The following is a 24,723-nucleotide window of genomic DNA, read 5'->3' as shown; positions in this document are numbered from 1 at the left end:
AAATCCTTTGAGGACTCAACAGCAACTACCAAAAATAGGTTTTTCCTAAGTCAAAACCTGTTTTTTAGTGGGCTTTTCTTGAGTTTTACTAACAATATAGGCAGTTTTAAGCATTTTTATAGGGGTTTCAATTATTCACAGGTTCTAGCTATTTGTGGGGGGGGGGGGGGGGGGGGGGTCTGGTACCTATCCTCTACAAATATGGGGGAACAATGAAGTAACATATACAATAATCCACAAAGATGAAGTTCTCATTTTCTTCCATGTATATGCAGTGAATCTGGACATGTCTCATTGTGTTGACTCAAGGTGGCCTGAGTTTTAAATACCTATGTATCTAGTCTTTCACAGGCTTAGACTCCCCTCTTTAGAACTCTCATTTCTGGGAAGGGTGGTCAGGTATGCAAAAGTCTTGGCCTAAAAGGATGGTGTAACATCCGAGAATTCCTTTAAGGTAATTATTTACTGGTGGCTTGCATACAGTTTATGCCTGTTGAACAAATCATGAATGTAAAAGTATTCGGCATAATTGACTGGTGTTACATTCAAGAACTATTCTTAATGCAATTATTAACCAGTGACTTGCACGTAGCCAGCTTGATGGTAATCTAAATTAAATAAACAAAAGACAAGACTCATCCTGCTTGAAGGCTTTGAATGTGTTCTGGAGGTTGTGTAACAATACCGAAATCTGGTGATATAACCGGAAAATAACAAGCTGCTACATGCTCTCGGCAGAAAACAGAAAAAGGTGACTAGCCAAGTTGTTCCTAATATTGCCGTTAAGGGGCAGCATTGTATACCTACACTGAGCAATTGAGATGCTTACCGCGAAATTTGAATTTAGGCTGTCATGTGGAAAACTAGTAGCTATGTAATTACTGGGTAAGTCACTTATACAAAATGAAGCAATAAGAAAAACAAAACTTTAATGGTATAAAACATTACTAAGGAAAAAAGAGAGAAAGGATACTTCACAATACAAAAGTGACTACTAACCTGATAGGTTATGTGAATCTTTGACTGTCCTCTGTTCCCCTGCCCCGCTGAATTATCATCTGTTTCTACCAAAGCATCACCATCTCCTACATCTTGATTTACTTCAGCCTCAGAATTATGTTCTCTCTGTGGTTGAACTACTTCAGGATACTGAAATAAAATACTTGGATTAGAGTGGATTTTAATCTGCAATCTAAATTACAGTTACTGTGTACAGTTTGGCCTCATTAATCCAGCACTCTGTGGTGGGGCAACTCCCATAGTCCAGCACTTACTTTAATCAGCTGCCATAGTTCATTGAGTGGCTATGAAAAAAGCGCCACGTTTCAAATTTTGGATTTTTCAGATTTCAGAAGAGAAGCTTGCTCCACAAATATAAAAGCATAGTTTATTTACTATGAAAACATTCTGTGAAACTCAAAAATATACAGCATCAAAAGGAATTGTAAATTGCAGATATACTTTTGTATCATGTTATCCTTAAAACTTTGTTACAAAACATGATTTCATCATATTGCGTTTCATAAGATGTATTTTTTGTAGATTACACAAGACTATGCATAATATGTGAGTTTCTTTTTGGTGTCATTTATACTAGGCTAGGCTTTCTATGCTTGCCTCAGTTTCAGTAGATACCACTGATAAATAAGCACAGATGCAAAAGTTCATTAGGTTAAATACAAATGGTCATACATTCAGCACGGCTTACCAACCTTGTGGCTTGTCTAAGAATTCATCATTATTTCTTATAATTAAGTAACCACTTAATATTGCATGCAAGAAACCGGTATAAACAGCAAGTACTGACATACACAACCAAATACAGAAACAGCTGTTTGCCAATGTTAGTTACAGCAACTTAACACATGTATATTAAGTTACATTACAGTTGTCAACTTTGTTATTTTCAATAGTGATTTTCATAAATAAAAACAAAATAAACTTTTGGTTATCCTTTACACAATGGAGCAGAAAGTGTTAAAAAAGTTAAGGGTGTAGCTGTGGCTAGAGAAACAAATATTGTGAAGGCCACAAAACGTCTTGGAAGAGGCAAAAGCAATATCTGAAACTGGTGAAATCACACCTTTACTTCGTTTATTTTACTGCATTTTTAAATAAAACAAGTTTCATTTTTGAAAATACAGCTTTGATAGCTTACAAAAAACATATCTCACATACATTTTATTTAGCAACTGATGGCAGTGATGATGTCAGTAAAATGCAATCAGCTAACAGGGAATATAAGTAACATTCATTTTCAATACACAATATCATTGTTATTCTGGTAGTAAATAATAGTTTAGACGGATCATATGTACTCTGCATTGTCAGGGGTTTGTGGCACGATGAAACAAACAAGATAAAGTTTTCCTTTTAGGCTACGTTTAGAAAAACATGAATAGAATCGGCTTTGCGACTTCTCCTATTTTGATATTTTTAATGATACAATAACTATCATTTGTACTACTAACACAGATCTATTGAGTATAGTGTTACCAATTTTGCATTTTTAATGCTAGCTTTCATTTTCTTGAGGTAATTAGCAACAAAATTTTCAATCCAGCACCTGGCAGGAAAACTTGCATTTGTTTTCAAATACATCTAGCATATGTATTTCGACATCAAAACTTTGTAATGTTAAGTTTAATATTTCTTTTATTCTACTATGTTTGATATATCATGTAAGAAAAAGAACAAAATCTTGCAAAACCATTTTCGGGAAATGAACAGAATAGGTTTCAAAATTATTAGGAATCATGTAACGTAATGCAGAAGTACACTGTGTATATTAGAAACATGTTTGAATCGAAAAAGGGAGCAATCGGTTGAAATTGGCTGGGTGGCATTGTTGTGTATGATGTGAATTTTTTAGCACTTTATGGAGCAAAATCTAGCAAGAAACGGCCATTCCCATTTGGCAACACTGGCCTGCCTGCGTTTTATGTTGTTATTGAAGTCGTGTTTGCCGCATTCCTTAAATTGTACCTATATAAACGAGTCAATTATGTGGCATCCAAAAGCCCCGATTCTTTTACTCTTATGGGAAAGAAGCCTAAATGTCAGATGAAGGTTATTACATGTAATATATTAACGTGTTGTGAAGAAAAGAGGCCCACATGAGCATGCATATGTAGGGTTCTAGCTATAATCCATAGGCTAATAGGCTACATATGTACAGTAGCACGTATACTGCATATATTTTTAAGGCTAATGTTAAATTTAGTTTAAGTTGAAAGTTGAAGACATATTTGGTGTCTGAACTAAAGTAGGCAGTTTAAACATTGGAATAGTGGTCTTGGGTGGGTTAACTATTAAAGTAGGCAGTTTATAGCAATTTTTGAGGGGGGTACCAGGATAACACGGGTATTTACTTATCACAGGGGTTCTGGGCCCTATCCCCCACGATTATCGAGGCCCTACCGTACCTTCTTGTAAATACATCTTGAAGGAACTTGCGTGACTGAGGATATATTGGTAAGTGGAATACGTTCTGCATGTGTACCACAAGTCTGACCGTTCTTTGGAAAGGCACTAAATCCATGCTAGAAAACCAAAAAGTATGTGGGCAGATACTTCCTCTTATTCAGTCTCAAAATGTTCAAGAATATCTCCAATTGCTTATGGAGCTCATCCCAGAGAATTACCAACTGGACCATCATTCCCTCTATATACAACCTCCTACTAAAAAGAGACTTATGAGAGATTTCTGCTGAAGAAGACAAAGGAAGCCATAAAAGGGAGATTAAACCAGTGGACAACCAAAAAAGAATCACAACTCCCCTTCACTGTCTCCACCATGTAAGGTACTGGTCCCAAGTCCCTCAATGCATGTCAGGAGGTTGCAACTTTCCATATCCCAGAACCTGAGGTCTGCACTTATCACTGAAAGGTATAATACAAGACTACCAATAGAAATAGGAGAAAGTGTTGGTTCTCTACTCCAATATTTAGGGGGCACCGAAATACGCAAAGGCAACCAAGACATATTCTCTATGTGGCCTCTTTCCTCAACAAAATGAGGATACAGCAAAGCGTAATGTTGCAACAAACGCTGACCAGTCCAAATGAGTTCATCCAACTCCATTTCAAACTCTTCTTCTGCCAGTGGGCAACAGGAGGAAACAGCTGCTGACAGAAGGTAAACAATAGAGCTTACAGGATTGCTCTTTCTTTGTAACACTTGGCGACAGAAAGCAACACTTGTCGATAGGAAGTGACAGCAGCTGAATGCTTTATCGCATCCACCACAACTCGATGAAAGAAAGACAGTTTTAAGCAACTCAGGATTTGGCCAAGTCCACATGAGTCAACTGAGGGAAAGAAAACGAGGCACAATAACATCGTCTGAAAGCAAATAAACATACTCGAAAGCATTCCTATATGAAACGTCATTAGAAAGCTCTGAAGCTAGAATAATAACTAACTTGGAGAGAACCTTAGATACTACAAACAGTGTAAACTTAAAAGAGAAACATTAATCCAGGCAATAGTAAGAGATTTGCCGATAGCCGAAGAGAAAGCAGGCAAAGAGCGAACACAAGCATTACAAAGAAAGAGGAACATGCTAGCAGATGAGAATTTAGAATAACCAAAACATGAGAGAGATAAACAGTCGCCTGAGTCGACATATCTAAATGTGCAAAACTCGCTACAGATGCATTATCATCACAATAAAGTTGTCTATACCTATATATATTATTAATCCTATGCATGCTAACACCTCAAACTAGGTGTTGTGATGGCAGAATGCACCTACAGAGCAAGGATTAATGCTTACTGAAACGGTCCTTATGCGAGCGCTTTAACGGTCCTTAGGCGAATTCTTTAAACAAGATTCAGACCATGAAAAAGGCAAAGTATAGTTATTGGACGGCACAGAACCCCATTGTCCTGAGAACTGAAACGGTTCCCTGGCAGCGGACATTACCCACTGTCGCAGTGCAGTCCTAGGCTCAGGCTATGTACAGACGAGGGCACCAAGACCTTACTTTTAACAGGGAATGTGAAAAAGAAAGCACACTACGGAAGAATTTGGAATGTTCCCGTCATGAACTCAGTTCGACTTGTATTAGAACTAAAAATAAGTTTAATGTTATGTTCTAACTTCTCGTTACACTTTTCCTGAACCAAATGGGGAGCGAACTAAAAATAAGTTAAATGTTAGGTTCTAACTTCTCGTTACACTTTTCCTGAACCAAATGGGGAGCAGAAGGGGGAGCTACAAAGGAAGTCAATACTAACGCTACCAAAATGCCTAGTCTGAGTAGGGATAGCTACAGATGAAGGGACACTAAGTAGGATAGAACTGACAGGTTTAAGTCCTGACCTAACTATTTGCTTTCGCATTCTGTCACTTTCCCGTCCTTTTCTATTTCTGACATATTCAGGCATAAATTTCTCGAAGCAATTCCCTACATTCTTCACATCTAGTAGTTCCAAGATCACACTCTGTACTCTTGGAAGTACAAACTGAATGTTGATCAACTTCCATTTTCAACATCCTGGTTACACTAAAATCACTCCTACATAGCCTGATGTTATTGGTTTTGCTTCCGGTGGAAGATATCCGAGGAAAATGAAATTATAATACCGTAAACAGCTAAATCAATCGAAACACACCTGGTGGAGAACAGGTAAACTAGACAGTTATCTGGACAATCATTTGATTTTTTGTTTGAGTGCTGACTCGCCTAATCAGCACAGAGATGTGGCTAACTTTAACAGTAGGTAAGAGTCATCACAAATAACATAAATAAACAAATTAATAATAAAAATGTGTAAAATATTACAATACAAATTGATTTCTATTAGCGTGCTAATGCATTGCATCTTCACTTGAACCTATGAAAGTTCCAATTGCACAACATACTCAGGAATGCTATTCTGAAGTTCAACAGTGTGAGGAATAAAGACCCTCTGGAACTGAGAAGTTTGACAGAGAGGCATATTGCTGCATATTAGTTCTACTATTCAGCTAATATGGTTGCTCTGAGCAGGAAAATGGGCTCAGGAATGAATTCTGAATGTGTAAGACCTATGTTAAGGAATGAATTCTGAATGTGTAAGACCTATATTAAGGAATGAATTCTGAATGTGTAAGACCTACGTTAAATACATGCTATAAGTCATAACTGCTATATTAGGAAACAGAAACCTACCACCATGATCACTCTATCTATAGAAATAGTCAAGTGCTTTAAAGAGGCTATTTCTGAAATTTCAAATAGCTCTGAAGATAAATTCTACCTACATCAAAGCTCCAAAACAGGCGATTCAATTTCTGGATTGTATATTTAGAAAAAATAAATACTGTTATTAAAATTTCATTATTTGTTCTTACAGGAATACAAATCATAACAATTTATTTGGCAGACTGTACTCTTTACATGGGAGGTCAGTACCATTCACTAACTGGAGATGAAAGCCACCATGGAACTGCCATGATTCTAGAAGCCCAGCAAGCAGGGGAACATGGCTTCAGTACTTTACCAGTTTGGTGAAACAGGTGGCTAGATTATTAGGGCCCTGACTCTGAGTGGCCACTCAAGAGAAAGAAGTGGTTACAAAATAGGTAATATTTCTGAGAAACATGACAACTCCAGTATGACACTTCAGGTCAGAAGGCAGTTGAGCTCTGGCTAATATAACTAAAGGCTGCAGGAAACAACTTATGCTTTCCTTCTTTCAGCTGAAAAAGCCCTCATGGATAAATCAACAGACTATAATAAACCCAAGAGAGCTCTGGAGGGATTTTGGCCTGAAGAGAGAGACATATTATAGGAAAATGTGAGAGAGAAAAAAATATGAGGGAATAAAAATTGGAAAAGGTGATAAAGAAATAAATGAGAGAATAAAAATTAAGACCGACACACCTGAATTCTGATGTAATTCGAAATCAGGAATGAAGTTGGCTTCACTTACACATTTGGAGGTTAGAGGACCCCACAACTACAATTGGTTAACTATTCCACATTATAATTACAGCCAAAATAAAAATCCTGGCAAACAGAGTTGTATTAAACCTGATACTAGAAAAATGATAAGCTGTTTGCAGCAGCAAGCAGCCTATTGTTGTGAGTAAAAATAGCTGTCAGGTAAAAATGAGTGAAAAGGATGTTTGTTATTGTTGTATATTCTATGCAACAAACATAATGGACCCACTTTACATGATGACTGTGAATTATCTTTGACTAACAAGAAGAACAATGACCAAATTAAAAGTAACAATAAAAGCAATACCAGCCCTAATAAGCAGTAACATTAAAAATAAAAAGACCGACACACCTGAATTCTGATGAAAGTCGAAAACAGGAATGAAGTTGGCTTCACTTACACATTTGGAGGTTAGAGGACTCCACAACTACAATTAGTAAACTATTCCACATTATAATTGCAGCCAAAATAAAAATCCTGGCAAACAGAGTTGTATTAAACTTGATACTAGAAAAATGATAAACTGTTTGCAGGAGCAAGCTGCCTGTTGTTGTGGGTAAAAATAGCTGTCAGGTAAAAATGAGTGAAAAGGATGTTTGTTATTGTTGTATATTCTATGCAACAAACATAATGGACCCACTTTACATGATGACTGTGAATTATCTTTGACTAACAAGAAAAACAATGTCCAAATTAAAAGTAACAACAAACGCAATACCAGCCCTAATAAGAAGTAACATTAAAATGATATTGTTATGATACAATAAAGTTTTATACATACTTACCTGGCAGATATATACTTAGCTACAGACTCCGTCGTCCCCGACAGAAATTCGAATTTCACGGCACACGTTACAGGTAGGTCAGGTGATCTACTGCCCTGCCACTGGGTGGCAGGAATAGGAACCATTCCCGTTCTCTAATCAGATTTTCTCTTCCACTTGTCTCCTGAGGGGAGGCTGGGTGGGCTATTTATCGTATATATCTGCCAGGTAAGTATGTATAAAACTTTATTGTATCATAACAATATCATTTTTATACATTCAACTTCCCTGTCAGATATATACTTAGCTGATTCACACCATTGGTGGTGGGTAAGAGACAGCTATTTACTGAATAGACAGGTAAACAACATACGTTGTAGGTAATAAATAAAACCTTGGTTCCTACTTGTTTAGGCGGAAGACTTCATGGCTACTGCCTAGGAGTCTGCTTCGCCTCAAGAGCCTCAGCGACGATGTGAACTCTGGCTAAGAGTTCTTGTGGGTCTGTCGATGGGGTCTTATCCACTTACTCGACAGAGCCTGATGGCATTTGTCAATGGGGTCTTATCCACTTACATGACAACACACCTTGCCTAGTGGCATAATTAAGGAGCACAACACCAATCCCGATCACCTGATCCTAACACGAGGGTTAGTACTTAAATTGAAAAGAGTTATCCCTAAACTCCTTTCAAACAACACAAAGAAAAACTCGACGTTAAATAAAATTTAACTCACTAGTTAAGGATCAGTATCGGCTCCCTATCCCAGCAATGTATCCGCAGACACGTATAAACCAAGAGAGAAGGATCTCTCGTAGGTTATCTTGACATCCTTCGGGTAATGGGAAGTCAACACAGAGTTGCCTCTCCCGTATGTGACAGCTAATATGTCCTTTATGACATATTGTTATGGAAAGAACAAGAATTTGCAAAAGCTCGCACTTCATGCGCTTTTAATTCTCAGCTGTTTGAAGGAATCATCAAGGCACTTATCAAGTGCTTTGGAGATCACACTTGTCTCAAAGAAGGCCAGGGCATTCTTTGATATGGATCTCTTCTGGATGAAGCCTGGAGCCTGGCTGGCGCCTCGCGCCTGGCTGGCGCATTACTCTCGGCTGGCGCTTCTGGCGCCTGGCGCCCGGCTGGCTCCTCCCCACTTGCTGTAGCTTCGAGCTTGGCTGGAGTCTCGAGGCTGGCTGGCGATGTCCACATCGGACACTCTCACCTGTCCGATCTGTTCGCCACTGGCGCATTTGCGCCAGGTTGGAGGCCCGCTCCTTCTCCGCATCAGACAATAAAAGCGTTCATTCGAGCTGTCTGCCTCTGGCGTTTTTCGCCTGTTTGGCATTTGGCGCCTGGCTGGTGCTTCGTTGCCCAAGGATCCTGAACAAACCACAATAGTTTATCAGGAGACTGGAGAAGGGTGGAAGGAACTCTTCTACCTGGAGCCTCTGGCCTAGGACGAGGGGAGGCACTTGTAGCCAGTTACATCCAGTAGACGATAGGATATCTAAACAGGACGAGAGAGAAGAGTCTTCCTCCGAGGAGGATCCTTCATGAGTATTTCCGTTGCTAACGAGATCTATTCCTGCCTGTTGAGGAGGTTTCTCGTTGCAGAATCTTCCCTCTCCTTGCCCGAAGGAGGGGAAGGAGCCTGGAAGTCGAAGAAGACTCTGAGCCGAAAGTGGACGAACCCAGGGCTTTCTTGGCTCTTATCGTGTCCCTCTGAGTACCTTCTGGGAAGCGCTTCGAGCCCTCATCGCACCCCAAAGACTCTGTAGGCAAATGTTAAGCCATTTCTTCTGCTAAAGATAAAACTTACGTACCCTGCCTGGGCAAAGAGACCCTTCTATCTCTTCCCTTATCAATTGGGAAAGTCCCTTGACTTCAAAGCTCTGAGCCAGGATTAGAAGTGTTTTAGTTCTTTGCCAGACATACTATGCTGGCAAGAACCAATCGCCAAGTCTCCATTGAATCTGATGCGAGATTCCAATACACAAAAATTCACTTGTCCTCTTGGTAGTTGGTAGGGTCAAGAGAAAAAATGAATTCCCTCATAAAATTTCTAAAAGAAGCTTGATGAGGAGAGGTTCCAACTTGTCGGAACACGGAATCTGCTGGCCACGAGAAGATCCCAACTCGAAGTACACGATATCTTACTCTTAGTCGTGTTGAGGTATTGTATAAGATCCTGAAGATCTTAGTCCTCTGCTATCTCTAAGTCCCTTTGTAGAGACAGAGTATAGCCTGCTACTGTATTCTTTGATAGCAGATATATATACAAAGGTGATTCTTCTCTCAGAAAGGGAAGAAAAACCGCCGTGTGGGTCACAGAGGTATCGGAAGAGGACAGTTTCCTCATTCAACCCAGCACGATCTGCAGCACTTCTTTGTCTTGGCCATGACACTTGTCATTCACCTTGAAAAATCCTCTCATTCATGTCAACTTCTCGTCAGTCTGCACGCAGACAGACTCAGAGTGGAGAGGTTCTTGAGGTCCCTTTCTAAGTGAGGCTGATAGAGTAGACTGACTCTCTTGGGAAAGCCTTTAGAAAAGTGCTGTAAGAAGGACGTGACCTCTGTGAATCCAGCCTCTCGAAGGCCAAAATGGGGTGAAAGGCATCATCCTCTCTTCCTCTGACGCCAGTAATTATCTTAATACATCTGTTAAGAATTTATATATAGGGGAAAAAAGACTAATGTTTATTCCCCTTTCAAACTAAAGGATGGCGTATATTGCTACCTCTCTTGGATCGAGAATAAGGAAGCAGTCTAGAGGAAGCCTCTTCGTCTTCAACATTGCGAAGAGATCTATGAAGAAGACGTCTCGCAGGTTTCCACAACTCTCTTTCCAACTAAGATTAGACAGACGTCAATAGTTATTATCGTCGATCGAGAAGGTTCTCACGGACGTGCAACATCGTGCAGCGAACCTCTTAAGGATCGTTACGTTCTGTGTCTGTGTTCCAAACAGGTTCTCTCTTGTTAACGCGAACAGGGGCGAAAAAAGAGATTCTGGATGCTCCTTGAGATATGAGAGAGCTGTGGAATTGGCCTAATCGATTTAAAAAAAAAAAAAATCATTTCGTCCCTCCTTGGGATCGAACCCCCCTCCAGTTAGACGGAGAACGAAATCAGGAACGAACCATGACGTTACCGAGCATGCTGTCAGAGAGGCTACTGAACCCTTCGGTTAACAACTCACTATATCGAGAAATATCAAGTCCACTAAATTGCTTGCAATTCTTTAGACTATGTGCCAGAACATCTGTACCTCTGTCATGGTACCCGGCACCCTCTCATATGTTATTTCCGTTTCTTGGTAGGAAAAACTTTATAGGCATAATATAGTCCATTCAGGGAAACAAACTTCTGCCACGAAGAAAATGGTTCCCATCAGACTCATCCATCTTCTCACTGAGCATGCTCCGTTCTCTAATAAGGCTATGCTTTCGTAAGCATGAGAGCATTATATAATATAGTGCTCTGCCACGTTAGAATCATCTTTAATTCTGTTACATTGCGGTAAACAGCATTGAAAGGTTGCAAGAGATCCTTCTATTGAAAGCTTCTTAGCAAAACGCAGACAATGTTATTCATGTTTGCCTACAAATCCCCTCAATTCGAGGCTAAGTCCATGATTGTAGGGGAGAGATACGGTTAGCCAGTCAATCCCATAGGAGAGAGAGATGTAACCAACCGCTCATGACCGAGAACTAGATGGTACTGTGTTGGCCTACAGTGACAGCAGTCTTCGTTCGCTGTCTCGCCGTATTCTTCCTGAGTTGCCAGTTACTCCATTCAATGAAGGAATATGATAAGATTATTATCGAGCCTAAGGAAGTTCTCAATAATGCATATTTAAGCGAAACAACCTTCGTTAAATACAGAAGCTGAGTCGGTGTTGTCGTAACAAACCCTTTAAGCGTAGTCCTTACCTAGGAAACTCCTGGAAGGATACAGGGAATTCAGTTGCCAACCATAGAGGTAACTACGGTATGCGCATATGACTTGACCCTACAGTAGTCCTATACACCAAATTCTCTACTACATTCTTTCCTCGCCGAGGCAGAGAGAGAATGGAAAATTGACTATCTTTGTTCTTTTCGTCAATAGAACGAATTAGTATTAGCCGAAGGAGATCCCAAGTGAGAACCGAGGATCGAAGAGAATCTCTCAAGCTTCCTATTCTCTTGGACATAAGGACGTATTCTACGCGTCTATTACCTGGAAGAGCCTCTAATCAATGAATGAGAGCCCCTCCGAATCTTGTCCAAGAGAGCTTATATGCTTACGCAATAAGATGTATTGAGATCTTTGTCAATGAGAACTATACCATTAAGATACAAAGAGTATACATTTTTTGTCAATTATGTGTTATGCCCTTACTTGACAATACGTTTAATATCTCCCTAAGGAAGGAAGTTAATCCATGAATTCGTTAAGTCTTCGTGATTTCCACAGAAATCGTGGAAGGGACAGGATTCCTGTTCAGATCTTGAGCTTACTGAAGGAAGATTGATATTCCCTTTCCGCAGTTATTCCCGAACGCCGAATAGATGAGATTCTTATTCAGAAAACTCCCGTAGCTCTTGCCTCGTCATAATGAGGGAAGAGTATGAATGAAGGAGAGAGTCCACGCTGAGAGGAACTGCCTGTTACAGCAGTCTTCTGAATATTGGAAAAGGGCTTCTCTCAGTATCAGAATCATCCTGACAAAAACGACAGCCGCCTTTGCGACATCTTGCGCCTTTGCCAGGAGAAGGCTGATCCTGCTAAGCCGATTCGGGATATCCTGGCGCCTCGCGCCTGGAAAGTTCCGCGTGCCTGGAATGTTCCTCGCGCCTGGAACGTTCCGCTTGTGTGGGAGGTTCCGCGCGCCTGGATAGTTCCTCGCGCCTGCTAGGCTCCTCGCGCCTGGAAGGAGCCTCGCGCCTGGAAAGATCCTTATGCCTGCTAGGCTCTACTTGCTTAGAAGGCTCCTTTCACGCTTCTTGGAAGATTGCGGATCAGCAGACAGGAACTCTGGCGCCTCGCGCCTGAAGGAAGAAACTCTGGCGCCTCGTGCCTGGCTGCTGGAACGCGGCTCGCGCATGGCTGGAGCCTCATCGGTTGGCTCCTGGCTCATGGTTGGCTCCTGGTTCCTGGCTGGTGCTTCGCTCCTGGTTGGTGCTCAGGGTTCTCTTAGTTTCCAGAGAACGCGATAGATCGTCCGAACTGCAAACATGTCCATTCTTTGTCTTTTTGGATGTAAGATTAAGAATCGAAAGAAGAGACGCACTTTTTAAGGATGCCTTTGCAATGGCGATCCTTGGCAGTCTGGGATGCTCCAGATCCTGCCGAGGGGACGCCTGATCGGTGGGGATTCTCCGTAACCTCTGTAAGGCTTTCGACATTCCTTCTCCTCTGGGCCTGGGAGCTTGGAAGAGGTTTAGGCCTGGGAGCGAGACAGAGCCGATCAGACGCACCCTCCACTGCACTGGGAACATTATATTCACTTCTTACCTTTTTTAAGAGCTCGCATTTTGAGCTCCCTCCATTTATTCTTCAAATTTGCACAAGATGAATTTGTAGTTTCTGTGAGGTAAGAAGGTGATGAGGATGCAACAACTACTAGTACTGTTAATACTCTAACTGCTCGTTAGCACGAGACTTAGGAAGCGTTTCTAGTCATATGCTTTTCTGACTTCCTTAAGTAGGAAGTTAGAGTGTTTATATTTCCTCAATCAAGTTTTAACACTTCTTACACGTATTAGTGAATAGATATTAATATTTCCCTTTATTGCAAAATATGTGAGTGTCTACCGAAAAAATCGGTAGTTTCACATAAAATTTTCTTTGAAAATTTGAAGCCAAATTCATTAAAAAGTTACTAAAAGCGTATGCCAAACCAAAGACCCAGTACTTCCCTGCAAAAGACAGCCCAGAAGATCGATGGCGATGAAAAACGAAAATCAAGTCAGGAGGTACCAACAACGATGTTGTAGGCACCGGCGACAGAGAAAATCTGATTAGAGAACTGGAATGGTTCCTATTCCTGCCACCCAGCGGCAGGGCGGTAGATCACCTGACCTACCTGTAGCGTGTGCCGCGAAATTGGAATTTCTGTCGGGGACGACGAAGTCTATAGCTAAGTATATATCTGACAGGGAAGTTGAATGTATAAAAATAAAAGAACCTTACCAGAGTGTAAGTTGACCTTTTTCTAAAATATCTTCGTCCCCTGCAATGTGTTTCTAAACTGTACAACTCATTCTTGTTGTACCTGAGTGAAAAGAGAAAATAACCAAGTAAGCTACCCATATTCATGTTGTAAAACCACTCAGTTACCTTCAAAAATTTTTTAATTAATTTGAAAAGTTTATTAGAGTATAAACAAAGCACCCAGCACACTAGTATACTGAAGTGAACGAGACTCAAAACATCGTTGCCTTTTGAAGGCTGTTTATATATAAGCATAACCAATAAAATATATTTATCCTTTTATTAGTCTGTAATACTGAACTAATATAAGCAACGAGAGATCGAGAGAGGTGGAGGCAAATGACCGCCAATGTCCAAGACACGGCACTTCGATAAATAGAATACTGAAGATCCTACTGTCTATTAAACATTCAGAATCATAAATAAAATTTCCTCAACCTCTAAGACCATAAGTGAGTTTAATTTATAATGTTTAAGGGGACTGAAAAATATTTCCTCAATAAATAAATTTTAAATATAGTACATCTTTTCCAGTAGCATACATCCACACATTTCACACAACCTTTTAACCAATTACCACACAAAACTTACTTGTACAAGAAAAATTCTCCAGAAGCCATTTCTTTTAGTTTTGGGCGATGTACAAGGAGAGATTTAAAAGCACCTATAGTGGTCTTACAAGGAGGTAATAAGGGACTTCTCTCGGGATGTACTGGCAGACAAGCTGGGCAGTTATATGCTGAAAAATGTAAGTCAGTTTTATACAATTTTTGTTATACAATAAAAGAATGTTTGTCAATTTAGAAGGTGGCAAGATTTTATTCCCTATACTTATGGCACAAATATAATGTAACCAGGAAAGATTAAGTTCCCTGAAACCATGACACTAATATAATGTCATCAGAAATCAGAATAAAAGATACTAATTTAATGATTTGCACTTCACTGTGTAAATTACTTGTACATGTACTGCTGCTAACAAATTCTTCTGGGCAAAAATGATAAGGTTTTTATACTGCAATATCTAGTGTTCCACATTAAAATCAAATGGAAATAGAAAATTAAGAAACACTGTGACCAAACATTGGTTCCTCTCCACATTGCATTCCAATTAGTTTGTGTATTCCTTACATAATAAGATTCATTTTGGTTCATTAATATCAAAACAGATAAAATGGTCAAATCTTTGAAGGACCTTACATTTTTCAGTTAGTGAAACAGATCTCAGACTAACCTGTGACACTGCTATGTAAGACATATTAATATACATTACAATAACTCAATATAAGAAAGTCTCCACTTGAGTGGATTTGAGATAAGCCAAGCTACATAAAATAAATAAAATTTAAAAAGCTAAAAGGCAAAAGGTTTGGGGAGAATGAACTAGCTAAGCACATACATACATACAAAGAGAGAGAGAGAGAGAGAGAGAGAGAGAGAGAGAGAGAGAGAGAGAGAGAGAGAGAGAGAGAGAGAGAGAGAGAGAGTAGAGAGAGAGAGAGAGCGGGGGGGGAGGGGGGGGGGGGGGGGGGGGATAAAAGATTAGTTTAACCAGACCTCTGAGCCTAAAAAAGGCTCTTCTCAGGCTGGTTCCCAGGAATTAACCTGGAAAAAAAAACCTAAACTTTATTAAAAAAAAAATTACTTTACTTAGGAACAAAATAATCTTGTTTAGTGACAAATCCCTGCTCTCAGTGAGAATTCCTGACGTTGGATCTTGAAAATAGATGCGTTTCTGTTGAATCCAATTTGGGCATTCAATGAGTAAGTGCTGGACAGTCATGGGAACTTGGCATCCATTACATTTCATTGGGTCAGAATTTGGGGTTGTTATTAGATGACCATGATAAAATCTAGTATGACCTGTGTGGAGTCTTGCTAATATTACTTCTTTAGATCTTGCTTTTTGAGATGATGATACCCATGGGTATACCTCAGATTTTATATTTTTCAGCTTATTTGATATTGGTATCGAAGACCAATCTGTTTGCCAATCTTATATTAGAGAGTTGACAGATGCTATCCAGTCTGATACAGGGGCATAAGAAATTGTTGGGGTAATAGTGCATGCTAGTTCAGCTGCCGAATCTGCATTTTCATTCCCTTCAATTCCTACATGTGCCAGAATCCAACAGATTTTTATTGACAAGCCATAGTGGAGAGTAAGCTGATTTTTATTTGGATTTCTTTGACAAGTTGATTTAAAGATTTGTACTTTTTTATAGGATCAATGGTAGTACACGAGTCGCTGAAAATTATTGAAGAGATTGCTTGCCTTTCAGATATAATGTCAAGTGCTGCTCGTATGGCTGAGAGTTCTGCAGTAAACACAGATGGTATTAAAGGAAGGCATATTTTGATTAATTTATTATTCGAGAAAGCTGAAGCTCCTACTCCAGTATTGTTTTTTTAACCATCAGTATATATCATGAACTGGTTTCCCTTCAGATGTACTCTAGGGCATGTTGGCGGTACACCTCTGTATTAGTTAAATTTCGTTTAAGAAGATAAGACAAATCGGTGCATATTTTTATTTGTTTCAGAGTCCAAGGTGGTGGGTCTTCTATTGTTGAAGGGAAAAAAGGGATTTTGACGAAGGAAAAATCTATTTCTGGGCAAAGGCCCGTGTCTTCCAGTGAAATGTCCCTTTAGCACACATTTCTAAGGTATAATATTGCTAAAATACCAGAGAAAAAAAAGCTAATATGGAATTGCCAGAATATTCTGACTCGCTCACCTTATTTAATTAAAGGTGTCAGTATGGTTTCTGGGGCGAGTGAAACCACTACCAGAGGTCCTTTGCCATTTAGATTCATCCTTCTTCAAAATCCTTCAACTATAGAGGAGCCGACCTAAGGCCCACTCCTCGCTACCGTTACGACTAGCGCCTCTGACGTTATTCCTTTCGTTAGCACGATCCACACCGCACATATTTTTCTGCTCTGTGTTGTGTTCGTTTTGGAATTCTCACTTATTCATCATGCAACGTCAAGATTCTTCTGCATCCAAGTCAAGTACTGCTATTAATGTTTTACAACATTTACGGACTGCCCTGGGCCCGTTTTACCAATTTATTTAGGGTTTTTATGGACGGCGTCCCATGCGGCTTTGTCCCTATACCGTTTGTGCTTGAATTCTTTAGCAGTACATTATTATTCTTTCGATGATGCATTATTGACGTCTTATTTACGTAATTTTATCTCTATACGGGGGTTGTTTTCCGAGCTCATCCTAAGCTCGTAGCCTACGCCGTTTCCTTCAGCTTAGAGTTCATGCATGCATGTTCTTTTTAGTTGTCAGGTTACTATGAGTTAGGCACTTTCGAAGGACTCTAGTCCTTTCTCTCATGTCCTAGAGCCACCCTGGTCACCGCCCTGCGTTTCTACGTCTCGGCATAGGCTAGCTGCTCAGAGTTGCCAGGTTCGCCCTTCCTTCACGGTTGGTCCGATCCAGCTCCTCCAGGACATCTCTTTCTCTCCTCCATCATATTTTCTTCCTTATCCCCCGTGTTTTGTTAGGATGTTATTTGTATTCTTGCTTATCGAGACGGTTCTGGCCAAATGCTGTTATAAAATTTCAGTAAATATGATTTGGCTATAGGGGCCAGTTTTTGCATCATCTCAAATGAAATCCTGTCACGACCTGAAGCCGAAGGATGGCGCAAGTTGAGAGCATTGTTCATTCATATTAAAGGTACGATTGTGCTCCAAGTCTTCAGGAGTTTCAAAATTGAGTAAGACACTTTCTTCATGTTTTCTTACGGCTTGAAAATGTGCATCCAGACTAGAGTAAGCACTTATTTTCTCAAGATGATTTCCTATTACAGCCAGTCCCCGGTTATCAGTGGGGGTTCTGTTCCCGAGAGGGTGCCCAGAAGCTAAAACCCCCATCAACCAAAACTCAGCGATTTATGGCGCCTCTGTTAGGTACGTTATGGCACCATAAGGTCCTCGTGGCACGCCATAAGGCACCTTATGGCGCCGATAACTGGAACTCAGCCTGTTACGGCGCCATAAATCACTGATTTTATGGTGCTAGATGAGCACCATAAAACTGGATCGCCGATAACCAGGGACTGCCTGTACGTTTGATACTTCATATGGGTCATGCTATGTTTTCCCATCTTGGCATATTGGACTGCTGGGAGGTCTTACATATCTACCATTCATTTTCTTTATCTTTTGCCAAATATCCTTCACAGATGTATTTGAAGATAAGCACGACACAATTCCTCCGTGATAAAATATTTCCCCATTACAGCTTTGCAAAATTTGGCAGTGTTTTATTATAATACAATTGTTTGATGTAATTGATTGTTGTATTTTTTGTCACCATCTTATTAAAATATTTACACTGTAAGTCATCTTGCCGAGGGATTTCAAGCGGGTTTCAAGTCTGCTAAGATTACAACTTAGTATGCGTTTGATCTTTATTAAGGTTGGAGACCACCATGGAACAGAGGAGTTCTTGCAGTGTGACTTAGTTTTAGGAATGCTTTTGTCAGTAGCATTTATTATAAGTCAATGAAAAATTCACATGTGGTATGTGGCATTATCAAAATAATTTAGGACAATGGAGAAATGGTCACTGGTGTACAAGTCATCCAGAACATTCCACTCGAATCTCTCGGCTATATCAACTGAACATAACAAGGCGCCAACTGAGGAAATAGTTAATGAGTATGAGAGAAGTGTGTTGGAACACCACTTTCATTTACACAACAAACGTCATGCTCCACAACAAACCTCTCTGTATGTATTGGCCCCTGATATGTCAGTACGTATAGTGGTTGGTATCCCAAACGGGACTACAAGCATTAAAATCTCCTACTACATATATGTAGGGGGTCAGGTACAGTTAATTAATTCAGATAGATCACTGAAGTTTGAATGGAAATTTGGTTGATTGTACAAATTACATACAGTGATCACACTTTTATCGGGCATATATAGTTTGACGGCTGTTATCTGATGGATCAGAGCTGGTATATTTAAAGGTTCATGTGTTACACTGTTGTGAACATATATAGCAGTGCCAAGCTTTCCACCATCTGTTGGCAAATAACAAGCAAGCTTGTAGTGCCAGATTTATGCAAGATTAGGGCCTACATGTTTTAGGCAGATGCACATGGTGTTGTAGTCCCGTAGGACGATTTACATTCCACTGGATTATTTTAAGATCCATTATTGGGTGGTATAGGTTTTAAATTCTGTAGGTTAAATGCAGATTTTATTTTGTCTCTTGGTTTATGCATATTTGAGGTACTTTGAGGTTTCTTAATCGTAGTATTTATTTGTTCAGAGTTACACTCAACAGTTGACTGTTTTTCATAAGTGATTATTAATATGTCTATTTTTCAAATAATTATTTCCATCTCATACTGCAAAGATTCAAAACATAGTCCATCCTCATGATGGTGGGCTAAAGGACACTTTTGCAATTGAACAAAATTATTTATGCATTTCCAGATTGAGTCTTCTGTTTTGGCAGGTAATTGGTTCCAAACACTTATAAAGCACTCATTACAACCACAAGACAGCATGCTTGTTGTTTGTAATTGTTGTTTAGTCTTTCTGACTGGAGTGTTACACCCTTAATTAAAGACTGATTTTCCTACATTGGAATCTTCCTATTGTTTTTGTCCTCTGCGGTCAAGAATATTGGTTTAAGGAACTATACTTGATTTGCTGTTAAAAGATTTTGGTTTAGTGGAAGATTGGTGTGTATTAGACACATTTTGATTCACATCAATAGTCTAATTTTCATAGTGCCACACAAGGAAATACTGCAATCTGTGTCACAGGTTGGGATTGTTAGAGAGTGGTTAACTGGTCCATTACAGGTCTGGAGTTGTTATTTGTATTGTGTGTTGGAGGGTTGTTGTGCTGGTGCTTGAAGGTTGTCATGCTTGTTTAGTTGGAAGGTTGTTGAGCTTGTGAGTTGTGGAGTGTTGTGGTTGGTGGGCTGCTGGGATTTCTTGTTGTGGTTGGATGTGGACTTGTAAGTGTAAGTTGTTGTTTTGATGTTGTTGGCGTTCGTTTAAGCAGTGATTTGTTGTGTTGTTTAGTTATTGTATGGTTGTATTCCTCATTTGGTTGTTTTGTGTTGTGATTCTCGGTGATGGTTGTGTTTCGACGACTAGCCTATGTCCAGCAGACAGCACAGCATCTAACCTTGAAGACAGTCGTATCTGGTGAGTACATGAATGTGAGAATTTTGTTTGTGTCTGTCGGTGGACCAATGGTCCTATCGAATAAAGTAACAGAGGGGAAACTGTGGGGAGCTTTGCTTGCTTTCATTGCTTGCTTGTGATCCCGCCACAGAAATTTTTGGCGGCCAAACAGGTACTGCTAGAGTGGCATAGACGGGACGGCTGGTTAATCGTGTGTATAGATGGTAGGAAAAGTCAAGATGCAAGGATTGAGTGAGGTAGAGAGGTTGAAGAAAGAGCTAAGGTTGGCGAGTGAAGTTGAGAAAGCAATGGAAGTGGAGAATGCGAGTATGAAGCTTGAGTGTGAGAAGTATAAGAGGGAGTTAGAAGAGTTTAGAGGAATGATGAGGAGTGCAGAAGAGGAAATGAAAGAGGAAGTGAAAGAGGCCGAACAGTGGATGGTTAAGAAGATGGATGAAAAGTTGGGATCGATGACGAGTAATGTGTACGATATGATGAAGGAAATGATGAAAGGGTTTTCTGGAGGGAACTGTCGGAGGTAGGTCTCCTGGGTCTTGTGACAAGCCAGGAGCGATTAAGAAAGTGAAAGAACACGTGGATGAAAGTGTGAGCGAGGAAAGTGATAAGGTTGTGGTAAATGAGGAGATGAAAGAGAAGGCACAGAATGGGGATAGATCAGAGCAGAAGGGTAAGAAGGGAGTTGAGAGTAAAGAAAGGGCTAAAGGGAAGAAGATTAGTAATGATAGTGGGCAAGATAAGAAGAGAATGAATGAAGATGAGAATAGAGTTGAGAGTAAGGTGCAGGATGAGAGTGATTTAGATAGTGGTAAGTAGGAAGAAGGGTAAGAAAGGTATGACTAAAAGTATGGATGTGATTAAGGAAGTGGGTTTATTGCATTCAGAAGAGGGTAAGAAAGGCCAGAGTATGAGAAGTGCTGTGTGGCTAAGTATGGTGTTAATAAGAGAGTTAGGTAGCTTTCTGACTGGATTTTTATTGAGTATGTATGGGGTAGCGGTGAGTGTAGGGAAAATGCCGTATGAGAGTGTGAAAGCCAGGATTGTGGAACAGGCAAAGAGGATAAAGAGTAGCGTTAGATATAGGAGAAAGCATGATTTTGAAGAGGCAAGAATGAATGTTGGTGAGTCGTCGTCAGTGTACGTGTGCAGGTTAGAAACGTTACTACGAAAAAGTTTGGAGACAAGGGAATAAAAGTGTAGAAGTAGTCAGGAAGCTGTTAGCGACTGTTCCTGAGAGTGTGTGAGTTTATAAGTCTGAAATGTAAGGAGAAAATGAGATGGACGAAAGAGAGGCTAACATAGAATGATATTTTAGAGATAGTTGGGGGTTACAAGCTAGATAGGTGTATGAAAGAGAGTAGAAGTGCCAGTGTCAGGACCGAAGTAAATGAGGGAGGCAGTTTTAGAAGGGCCGAGGCAAATGGCAGAGCAAGTGGTTGATAGGAGCATTGGAGCAAGTATGTAAGTGTGGTGAAACCTAGGAGAGATAGAAGTGCATGTGCCGCAAGGTTAGGGTTAGTTAGCTGTGAGCGAGAGCAGAAATGTTATAGATGTGGGAAGCCAGGACACAAGAAGAACGAGTGTCAGTGGGTGTTAGAGCGTGCTTTGGGTGTGGGCAAATGGGCCATTCAATGAGTGAGTGTAAGAAAGATAAGGATATTAAATGTTACAGGTGTGGACAAGTAGGGCACACAGTGAGTGGATGTCGGGGTACTCATGTGAATGTGATTTGCGGTAATTGCGGGAAGAATGGACATTATGCGAGGATGTGTAGAGAGCAACGAGCGAAATGTGTTGAGTTTGGGATGGAAGGTCAAGTAGTGAGTGTGTGTAGGTGAAAGAGGATGAGTCAGGCTGGGAATTCGGGAAACTAGGTATGAAGGGGATTCAGTTGAGTGGGTCCTTTGGTGTGCAGACAGTAAAAGTGATGAATGTGCATGAAGGATTGTTGCATGAAAAAGGAATTGGGGATAGAGCTCATGAATGAATGAGTGCAAAAGTGAGGTACAAAGGGGTTGCTTTAACCCTGTATAGGTGCGACGGGTCGAGGAGTGTTTGAAAAAACATGTTTTTTTCTTATAAATCATCGTCTATCTCGAATCTGGGTGTGATCGACCTGCAAGCGGCTTGCAGAACACACTACAGTCATGTCAAAACCTGCGTTTGCCTTGCCTTTGTCCTTTCCCCTTTTCTGAGTAATTGTTTGTTTTGAACATGTGTGGGATAAAAAGGCAAAGTTATCAAGTGGTGATTTCCTGTCTAACACTGTTGACTCTGGGATAGTTTTGTATTGTTGAAACTGTAGGTAGATTGTGTGTTTACATTACATTATGCATGTCATTGGTCGTGGCTGAGATGCCTTATATTGCCATTTGGTTCAATTTCCTTCAAATGCCATTTATTAGTTTTTGCCTTTTTTTTTTGCATTTCTCATCAACAATGGCCAGCAGGCAGTATTCTCTGGGCATGGATGTCATCAAATTACTTCTAATGGAATTAGAAAGTGATGTTGATGATAATTTAGAGGTTTCTATGGCAAGAAGCTCAAGTTAAGTGTAACAAAGGATTGGAGGGGAGAAGGATGACCTTGAAATGATTATGAGACAACAGGGGGAGAGAGGGGGTGGGAAGTAGTGGATCTGTGCCTTTTCCGGTGACAGATTACATCAGCTTATACATATCAATAAATCATGACACTCTGGAGAGAGAGAGAGAGAGAGAGAGAGAGAGAGAGAGAGAGAGAGAGAGAGAGAGAGAGAGAGAGAGAGAATAACATTTTGGATGACAGTAAATTACATGTTAGTGCAGATCTTTTTACATAATTCCGTTCCAGGATAATAAGAGTTTATTCTATAAAAAAAAATTTAGCCACTTCCTATCTCGTTTAGGTACTGAAAAAAACTTGTGAAATTTTGACTTTTTATTTGGGGGGAAAAAAACTTACCCTTTTTTTTTCTCTTTTCAGATTTTTACCTCTATGGGTCCGACACCTTTTCTGGCAGTCACATATTGTAAATAGTAGTTTTAGGAAGGATTCCTTCAGTTTTTGTAAGTATATAGCATATTTTGTGTTTTTTAAAAATATTTTTGTAATTTAATTTTTTGTATATACTTGTTTTTTTAATATATTTGTAATAAATATTTAATTTGTAGATGGGTATGATTATCTTATCAGTAGTGTTCAGCATGGTGAAATTGATTTTAGTAATTAAAATGTACAGCATAGCTACAGTTTTAGAATGTTCACTAATTTTTCTGGGTGCTCGGGTCAAGCTCCACCCCACAGACCTTCAAAGGGGTACCAAAGTAGCAAAACCTATCCAGGGTTAATTGATACCAGGTGCAGTGTCAATGTTCTTTTTAAGAACTGATGTGAGAAGTTGCAGAGTGAATGTGAAATTAGGAAATGTAAAGGGGAGGTATGAGGAATAGGAAATTTAGGCATGTCTGTGTTGGGAAAGTTGCGTTAAAATGTAGAAATCGAAGGGGTAGTGATGGATGAAAATGACTTTTGTGTGACTGAGGGAATGAGTGATAAGTATATGTATGTTGTTAGGGTACAGGTTCTTGAAGAAGTGTGGGATGGTGGTCCATCTGAGCACGAATATGATTGAATTGCATATGAAAGGGAATGTACATGGTGAGTTATACTTGGATAGGGATGGAGGAGTAAGCAGAAAAATATGGAAGGGAGTGCCGTTGGTTGCGAAAGAGTCTAAAAGTGCCGCGAGAAGTCAGAAAAGTTGTTAGTGTGAAACTTGCGTAGCCGGATAGTCTTGGGATTTTCAATGGGGACAAGTGTGAATATATGGTTGACGGTGTGATGCGAACAAGTTGGTAAGAGCGAGCATGCATGTATATGACAGGATTTTAGATATGGAGAATCCTCAGGTTTTTGTAGCCTCGTTGCCAAGTGTTAGGAAAAAGCGAGTGCAGGGTATATGTGAAGGTGATTGTGTAGGGTTTTTATATTCGTAGGTGAATGCGAACGATCAAAGATATGTTAAGGTACAGCAGGAGATGACAGGCAGTGTGAAAGAAAATGATGATTGGAAGTACTATGATAAGTTGAGAGAAAGAATTAAGGTGGATGAAAATGTTAGTGAACATGAGAGGAAACGGTTGATGCAGACATTGTGGAATAGGCGGGGTGCGTTGAGCTGTGGTGACAAGGATTCTGGGGGATCTAAGCTTCCCAAATTCAAGATAGTTTTGGAAGACGATACCCCCATAAATCAGCATCCCCGACACTTTTCTGCTCCTATTACCAGAGAGATTGAGGAATAGTGCGAGGAACATGAGAGAGTGGGAGTGATCGAGAGGAGCGAGAGTGCTTGGAATAGCTCCCTAGACCCAGTACGTAAGCCAGATGCTAGTTCAAGGATGTGTGTGGATTACAGAAGGGTAAATGAAGTGCCTGTGAAGGAACGATTCCTGATGAATGTGGTGTCTGATTGTGTGTATAAGGGGTTAAGTTTTGGGTTGCTGCCTTCCAGAGGGCGATGAACGTAGTTTGGGCTGATTTTGATAGAAAGGTGACTGTGTTTATAGATGATGCTTTGATTGCGAGTGAAACTATTGATGAGAATATGGAACTGCTTGAGAAGGTGTAAGAACGTTTGGAAGAGGT

General features: G+C 40.1%; 1 protein-coding gene across 2 annotated transcripts in view; it reads right to left on the bottom strand.

Moving 5' to 3' along the window:
- The window catches only part of LOC135219304 (uncharacterized), a 347,240-nt gene that overhangs the window by 87,379 nt on the left and 235,138 nt on the right, over positions 1–24,723 (bottom strand). For both annotated transcript variants that reach the window (XM_064255961.1, XM_064255960.1), the window contains exons 17-19: positions 14,495–14,642; positions 13,883–13,964; positions 1,000–1,149 (exon numbers count right to left, since the gene is read on the bottom strand). In XM_064255961.1, coding sequence (XP_064112031.1) covers positions 1,000–1,149; positions 13,883–13,964; positions 14,495–14,642 — 380 coding nt within the window. The remainder of the gene's footprint in view (positions 1–999; positions 1,150–13,882; positions 13,965–14,494; positions 14,643–24,723) is intronic.

This window comes from Macrobrachium nipponense, chromosome 1 (assembly GCF_015104395.2).
Source record: "Macrobrachium nipponense isolate FS-2020 chromosome 1, ASM1510439v2, whole genome shotgun sequence".
NCBI classification, from domain to species: Eukaryota; Metazoa; Arthropoda; class Malacostraca; order Decapoda; family Palaemonidae; genus Macrobrachium; species Macrobrachium nipponense.
The sequence above is the reverse complement of the archived record's forward strand: the minus strand, read 5'-3'. Positions and strand labels throughout refer to the sequence as shown.